The 8,606-nt window shown below is 46.0% G+C and overlaps 1 protein-coding gene across 1 annotated transcript; it reads right to left on the bottom strand.

The window, feature by feature from the left end:
• Positions 1-6,500: 6,500 nt before the first annotated feature.
• On the bottom strand, positions 6,501-7,851 carry LOC114899122 (heterogeneous nuclear ribonucleoprotein A1-like). Its single transcript, XM_029229571.1, has one exon. It carries the CDS (start codon positions 7,580-7,582, stop codon positions 6,833-6,835), a length of 750 nt encoding a protein of 249 aa, XP_029085404.1. The 5' UTR covers positions 7,583-7,851; the 3' UTR covers positions 6,501-6,832.
• Positions 7,852-8,606: the final 755 nt, after the last annotated feature.

Below are 8,606 nucleotides of genomic sequence, written 5' to 3'. Positions count from 1 at the left end.
TTTGGTCCTGGTCACTGAGGGCGGAGGACCAGGGAAATAACACCAGGGCACCACGATCTCTTCTGCAAGCACCTCTCTACTCCTCCTCCCAGTCCCCTATTGCCATGAAAATGATTCCATTTTTTTCTCCAAAATGGAAAGCAAGGAGACAAAAGGAAATTATCAGGAGAATGACGATGGAATAGAATGTCTTCAAATCTCACTAACATTCAAACGGTGGAGGAGAAAGATATATAATAACTGGACAAAGGATATAAAGAGAAATAAGGAGAGAGCCCCTCTAATATGTATTACCAAAAAATCTCCATTTCTGTTGTTTATTCACTTGCTATATTTCTAGATGACATAAGCCAGTTATGTGGCGGTTCTATGGACTTGTTACATCGCTCAAGGCCAAGATTCCCAAAAGGAGCTGGGAAGAACAGAATGTTGAGCTCAGCACTTTTCTCTGGCATAAAGTTTTATGTTAGAATTTTAATAAATAAATAGGAAGAGAAGGAATGTGCTGATAATACTTTTAAATTTCATATTTATAGAGGGATATATGGTAGAAAGTGCTGGTACGCTTTCAGAAAAAACAGCAACAGCAACGATTCATAGTTGCCATAAGGATAATGATTATCTTTTTTCTTACCAACATCTGAGCATCGACCCAGGACGTGCAAAGACAAAAGAAGAGAGATCTCACATCCCACAGTCAGTGAATGGGTAAGGGAGACCATCACAAGTGTGATTACTTTCAAGACGATTATTAACATAAACAAGTTTCCAGAAAGGACAGGAAGATAGGGAACTTTTATTTTAGATGGTAGGGCAAAGTTGGGAAGAGGAGACCATGAAGGCCAACTAGGAAAATTGAGGCTCACCAAGTGGCTGTCAGGGCCTTTCATGTTTTTATGAAAGTACAGTAGCAGACACTGCATCCCAACTCCCCTTCTGGACCAGAGGGTACAGTGTGTAGCTGCAGATAAGGCAGGGCCAACCACCAAACAGCAGAGCTTGGCACCTCGGGAGATACGATGGCAATGTCTGGGCACAGAAAATCTAGAAATCCCATCTGTCCAACAGAAGCATCCCCTCCAGGGGCTGGGCAGAAGAGTGAAAACCAGGGCTGAAGGGGTGTGGCTGAACCATGGACAATAGCATGGAGTAAGTGGGTTCCATAAGGAAGGAGAGGTGGAGGCTTGCGAAGTTCTTCAGGGTGTCTACTGATAAGCAAGGCCATCGTAAAATAAGAATGCAACATCTGGATGCTGATGTAGTCATCTGGGAACATGAAAACACTCAGTATTTCATTTGGGCAGTTCGTGCAAAAAGTGTTAATTGAGTACCTACTGTGGGCTAGGCGAATTCTTGCAAGATATCCTTTCTTCTCTATATATGCTTCTCCCCCCTTTTGCAACTAAATGGCTTGAGTCAAGTTTATCCGGACCCCTGAAAATCTCTGGTGCATTCGTGACACATCTGGACATAGGTATTGTGACCTCCAGGTGTGCTCAGACCTTAGCCTTTCCTACTATTTAAAAAAACAAGTATTAGTTGAGCCCTGCTGTCCTGGACAGTGTGCTAGACTCTTTCACATTCTCCCATTTGATTCTTACACCTCTACCTCCTGGTGCCGGACACCATCTGCTTTGGCCTGCGCTTCCTCATTTACCCTCTTCCCCTGATAACAGTACTCCTTTTTCTTTGGAAAATTGATCCTCTTTTACCCCAAACATGTAATTATGGTCGGGGCGGCCAATTATGGTGCTCACCCCCGTGGTGATATGACCTCCCTGATCATAGTGACTAATCTAGGAATAAACAAATAATCCAAGCCTGGCCAGAGTTTTCCCCAGTATGTTTCAAACTAAGGTCAGGAGAGAAGTTCTGGCTTTTTTTCCCTCTGATCTCAAATTGAAAGCTAAGGCCAGAATTCTGGACTTTCAGAAGCAGCCCGGCTAAGAGAATAAAGCCAGTGTACAGAGACTAGAAATGCAGAGTAAGATGGTGTCATGGTGTCTCTGAGGCCAGGTATGGCTTTGCCCTACCGTTGATTTGGTTCTTCGAGGCAATCGATTCCCCTTCCCTGCTTCAGCTGATTCAGTTAGGGTTTTCTTGAGTACAACCAAGAGTCCTCCTAAGGTGCTCACTTATTCAGACAAATCCCAGAATCTCAGGCAGCCCCTTCAGCTGACCATGAGGCTCAGATACTGTTCCTCTGAGTTTCGACATCCCTTTGAAGTTATCTTGTTTCCTCTGTAGCTACCCACACTGCACTGGTTCCAGCTCATAATTCTAGACTAAATATTTATCTTAGGGATTCCCTGGTGATGCAGTGATTGAGAATTCGCCTGCCAATGCAGGGCACACGGGCTCGAGCCCTGGTCTGAGAAGATCTCACATGCTGCGGAGCAACTAAGCCTGTGCACCACAACTGCTGAGCCTGCGCTCTAGAGCCCGCGAGCCACAACTACTGAAGCCCACGCGCCTAGAACCCATGCTCCGCAACACGAGAAGCCACCGCGATGAGAAGCCCGCGCACCGCAACGAAGAGTAGCCCCAGCTCACCACAATTAGAGAAAAGCCTGCGTGCAGCAACGAAGACCCAACACAGCCAAAAATAAATGTAAATTAGTTAATTAATTAAAAAATTTTATCTCGGCACTGCAAAGATAGGCTGGAATTTTCAAGGACTTGACTAAAATTCTGAGGGCTGACAACAAGCAAACAAATAATATGAGGTAATAAATGTACAGACATTTATTACAGATTACAGAAGTCTTCCACAAGCTTACTTCAGGGCTTGCAGATCTATATTACTGCCTGAGCTATCTTGAAATTGCTTCATTCTAATCCTGAAGTTGTGGCAAAACGTTTTAGCAGTTCAGCCTGGATTCCTTGCTTCCTAGCTATGAGTCTGGCTCCACATAGACAGCATTGTTTAAAAAATTAAAATGTAGCAAACCAAATTGATCTTTAGATGCAGAGATCTGATGTTGAAATGCAACTCCTCCCTCGTATAGCTGTGTGACCTTGGGCAAGTTATTTAGCTCTCTATGCCTCCGTGACCATGTCTGTTAAGACAGAGATCACAATATTATAAGATAATTCTGAGGATTAAGTGAGATAAAACATGCAAAAGGTTCAGGGTTGATAAGTGGAATTTCCACTGTACCCCAACCCCAAAAGAGAGCAAACTATAGGAGGAAGTGTCCACCTTTTGTCTGGTCCTCCCTTGCCTCACCGAGAGAGAAGACGGGTGACTTAACTGCTAAGTTTGGGGAAAGGAACTCCACTGTGTGGCTCAGTCCCTCCAGAGTCTCCTTCTCTGGAACCTGGCAGCCTATGTGTGGGCAGGTGCCGTCTCATGTCTTCTCCTCCATTCAGCCAGCTTACCAGACAGGCTCAGCCCCTGCAGAGAAGGCCTGGAGTTGGGGGTCATGTTTAATTAGGAACACTTTGTGGAAGTGCATCTAAGCCACATTCTCCAATCAGCTTTATCTGTAAGAAAGTGGAGGAGTTTTAGTTTCCATTTGTGTCTTGTGCTTGTTTCTTACTTGAGAGGGGACACAGGGGTATTATTCACTGACACCACACCCCATACTCCCACCCAAAGCCCCTTTACTTAGCTCGGCCCCTAGTAAGCGCTCAATAAGTGCTTGGACATCTCTTCTGGAAGCCTAAATTTCTTTCGAATCAGTCTCACAAGTATCACAAATTTGGCAAGGTCCCCAGAAGCCTCCTATGGGGAAGACTGAGCACCCTCTAACCCAGTGACTCAGCAATGTGGCCTTCTTGATTTTGACCTCAGGCCTCATTTGATGACTTGCAGGTTCCTAAAAGGCTTCGCTCCTGATATTGGCCAGAGAGCCCGAACAACAAGGCCTCAAGCATACAGCCTTATATCTTCACTCCACTTTAAATAATCAGCTCGTCCTTGGAGGCAGAGGGCGAGCGGTGGGGGATGGGTAGAAGCATGCCGGGGGGCTATAAATATGTGTATGTGGGGTGCCTATTCCCTTTGAATTGCCAACAAGTGACTTAGGACCAGGAAAGCTTTACCTGAACATGGGTTTCTGCCCCAAATATCCCGTTCACAGCGGTCCCCATCTCAGTACTTCGATAGCTATGTTGGAAAGCCTGACAAGAATGGACCCTACCATGACCTTGCTATGTGGCCTTGAGCAAGTGCCTTCACCTTTCTGGGCCTCAGTCTCCTTGATAGATAAAGAATAAGACCATTGGACTAAGTCTGAACAGGAAAGAACCAGTTGCTGGGAAGGAATTGCTCAGCTGCCCTCGTGTGCTGGCTCTCTGTCTGGTGGATGGGTAGATCTCCAGTTCCCCGCTCCCACACAGGAGACTCACAGAAGGATGGTCAGGGAGTTTTGTGTTTTCCATTCTCATTTCTTGAAGAGCCCAAGTTTAGGTACAGTATTCTGCATTCTCCACCCTCCTCTAACCTGCCTTTTGTCCTGGAAGCCCACCACTGTGGGCTATAATCAGGGCATTCTCATCTCTGGCTTTGACTGTGTTTGGCCAGTGGGAGGCAATGGCAAGACAGCAGAGGACTGGGGGAGAAAGAGGGGGAAGCGAGACTTTCCCGATGCCTCCCTGCTCTCCTCCTGGCTCTGTGTCCCTGGCAGTGGCGGCATTTTGGGGTCACCACTCCTGTTGGGTGGCCTCTCTTCTTGGACTCCAGAACCCATTGGTCTTCCTCACAGGGTTCCCTCCCCTTGTCTCCTCCCATGGAGGAGTGCTAAAAGGACTTCATCCTGTTGTCAGTCGCTAAGGACCTCACATCTCTCGTCGGTTCCCTCTACTCGCACACACCTCTGGAACCAGTCCATCCATTAACACCCCACTCAGCAAAACTTTTGAATGTGCCTTCTTTTTTCTGCCGTATCTAAGTGATACAGACTCTGACTACCTGTCTTCTGACTCTCACAACTGGTATTCTAACCAACCCCAGCTATGGAAATGTTCATCTAGAAGACCAAGAGGAAAGTTCTGAAGAGACAAAGCAAAGATTCTGGGCACCTGCCTTACAGCTGCTCACACCGTCTCTGATCCTCAGTGCTAATGAGTAAGTGGAAAGTCATCTAATGCTCTGCTACCACATGACATACTTTACCTAACACTATTCTTTTGCTCACCATCATTATCTGTATTGGTGTATAAACTGCATTCCTCTTACCATCTATCTCATTTTTGGTGGACAGACTCCCAAATTCCTTCTCTTTTATTTATGCATAACACATGAATGATTCACAAGTGGGAAAGTCAGCAGGTCTCCTTCGACCTCAGTCTTCTCATCTGTAAAAATGGGATAATAATACTCTCACCCTCATAGGGTTGGCATGAGGATTAAATGAGTAACATCTGTAAGTGCTCCGAAGAGCAGATGTAAACTATTAGCCAATACTATTATTATCCTCTCATCTGATTTCTCTTGCCTCACTTTCCTATAGCCTCTATGCAGGAAGGGGAACAGGGAAGTTGGCTAGCTTTCAATGCTTTCCTCAGCACATGTTTCCCCTCCACACCCCATTCCTGAGTAGATTTCCTTCTCTGCCACCTTTTCATCCCAGGAAGCTCCTGGAAGGGCAAGCAGGGAAGTTGTGATACTTCTGTTTTCTGCTTTCAGTTCTAGACCAGTGGTTTTCCAATGGTAGCCTGTGGAGCCCTGGGGTTCCCAAGAAGCACCATGGACCACAGAAAGTGGTTATTGCTGTAGGTCACAACTTTCATCTTGCTTTTTTTAAATTTTATTTTTTATTAAAAAAACTCTTTTTGGAGTATAGTTGATTTACAATGTTGTGTTAGTTTCAGATGTACAGCAAAGTGAATCAGTTATACATATATCCACTCTTTTTTTTTTAAGGTTCTTTTCCCATGTAGGCCATTACAGAGTATTGAGTAGAGTTCCCTGTGCTGTACAGCAGGTTATTATTAGTTATCTATTTTATATATAGTAGTGTGTATATGTCAGTCCCAATCTCCCAATTTTCCCTCCCCCCAACTTATTCCCTGGTAACCATAAGTTTCTTTTCTACCTCTGTGACTTTACTTCTGTTTCATAAGTAAGTTCATTTGTACCCCGCCCTTTTTTTTTTTTTTTTTTTTTTGCGGTACGCGGGCCTCTCACTGTTGTGGCCTCTCCTGTTGAGGAGCACAGGCTCCGGACGCGCAGGCTCAGCGGCCATGGCTCACGGGCCCAGCCGCTCCGTGGCATGTGGGATCTTCCCAGACCAGGGCACGAACCGTGTCCCCTGCATCGGCAGGCGGACTCTCAACCACTGCGCCACCAGGGAAGCTCTGTACCCCCTTTTTTTTAGATTCCACATATAAGTGATATCATATGATATTTGTCTTTCTATGGCTGACTTACTTCACTCAGTATGACAATCTCTAGGTTCATCCATGTTGCTGCAAATGGCATTATTCTGTTCTTTTTTATTGCTGAGTAATATTCCATTGTATATATGTACCACATCTTTTTTTTTTCTTTAAAAAGACATTTATTCAGCGTCATGATCAGACTATTACATTTAGCAATCAACAGCATGGGTGCAAAAAAAAAATCTATATTAAAACCCTTTGTTGGAATGCTTTACACTTTCCACAGAACAGAAACTAAAATAACCTGTTATACAATTAGTCACAAATACAGTCCTCGAGTTTTTTTGCCCATACACATGAGCATTGTCTAAAACATGTCTTCTTTGTAGCAGCTAGGCCCTGCCACCACTGTGCTTGGCTGAGTTCACAAATCCGTTGTAACCCGTAGCTTCCCTGTCACTTCTCTGGCTCTCCTCTCCTGCTAAGCTTTGTTTCCTGGCAGTGATCAAAACCTTCTGCCACTGCCACAGCTACTGCTGCTCCTGGAACCACCACAGCCACCTTGGTTTTGGGGTTTGGCAAAGTATTGGCCTCCACCACCATAGGGGCCAGAACTTCTGCCTCCAAAGTTTCCTCCTTTCATGGGTCCAAAATTTGAAGATTGATTGTTGTAACTGCCAAAATCAATGTAGCTTCCACCACCTCCAAAATTGCTTCCATCGTTACCAAATCCATTATAGCCATCCCCACTGCCACCATATCCACCACCACTGCGGCTGCCACCAAAGCCAGCTCGACCACTGAAGTTTCCTCCATGACCAAAGCTGTCATTCCCACCAAAACCCCCTCCACGACCACCACCAAAGTTTCCAGAACCACTTCGACCTCTTTGGCTGGATGAGGCACTAGCCGTCTCTTGCTGAGATAGGGCTTTCCTTACTTCACAGTTGTGGCCATTCACAGTGTGGTATTTCTGAATGACAATCCTGTCTACAGAGTCATGGTCATCAAAGGTTACGAAAGCAAAGCCTCTCTTTTTGCCACTGCCTCGGTCAGTCGTGATTTCAATCACTTCAGTTTTCCCATACTGTTCAAAGTAATCTCTTAGGTGATGTTCTTCAGTGTCTCCTTTAATGCCACCAACAAAAATCTTTTTCACAGTTAAGTGGGCACCAGGTCTTCGAGAATCTTCTCCTGAGACGGCCCTCTTTGGTTCCCCAACTCTTCCATCCACCTCGTGTGGCCTTGCCTTCATGGCCGCATCCACCTCCTCCACAGTGGCATACGTGACAACCCCGAAGCCTCTGGAGCGCCTGGTGCTTGGATCCCTCGTTACTACACAGTCTGTGAGCGCTCCCCGCTGCTCACAATGGCTCCTCAGACTGTCATCGGTTGTTTCAAAGCTCAAACCTCCAATGAAGAGCTTCCGCAGCTGTTTGGGCTCTTTGGGTGACTCTGACTTAGACACGACGGCAGTGGAGGTGGGGGAGACGTCAACGATGCTTACTCGGTGGCGTCCACGGGCAGAAAGGAGATCTACCGAACTATCTCTTTACCACATCTTCTTTATCCATCCCTCTGTTTATGGGCAGCTTGCTTTTATTGGAGACTCCTTTTAAGATTCTGTTCGAACAGACGTCCAAGACTTAAAGTTGAAAATCCCTGTATTGGGCTTCCCTGGTGGCGCAGTGGTTGAGAGTCCGCCTGCCGATGCAGGGGACACGGGTTCGTGCCCCGGTCCGGGAGGATCCCACATGCCTAGGAGCGGCTGGGCCCGTGAGCCATGGCCGCTGAGCCTGCGCGTCCGGAGCCTGTGCTCCGCAACGGGAGAGGCCGCAGCAGTGGGAGGCCCGCGTACCGCAAAAAAAAAAAAAAAAAAAAAAAAAATCCCTGTATTGCTGTTCTGAGATATTGAAGCCCCAGATTTTACAACTCTCAAGGCTAATTTCTTTGGCCCCATTGCCAAGAAACTTTATCTATTCCATTCAAATCATTTGTATTCTTTTCCATTTCTGATGTTCTGAAATAGACATGTGAACAAGCAAATCTTTGTGTACTTATGTGAGTTGTGCTTCCCAGGTGCTCTTCATGTTTAGCTAAAACTGTCCCCTTAATTCCCAGGGAATTCCCTGGGGAAGATAACTATAACATTTTTTAACAATAGAGACATGTGAAGGCACTTGACTTTTCCTGGCCCCTGATTTAGCCGCTGGAGTACTTCCACCCCTTGGAATCCAGGGTTGCTAGGGGACTATCTATGCAGTTCAAGACTTTGAACT

The sequence above is a fragment of the Monodon monoceros genome, unplaced genomic scaffold, assembly GCF_005190385.1.
Source record: "Monodon monoceros isolate NGI ecotype Baffin Bay Population unplaced genomic scaffold, NGI_Narwhal_1 Super_Scaffold_18, whole genome shotgun sequence".
Taxonomy (NCBI): Eukaryota; Metazoa; Chordata; class Mammalia; order Artiodactyla; family Monodontidae; genus Monodon; species Monodon monoceros.
This window is presented reverse-complemented; position numbering and strand designations above follow the sequence as displayed.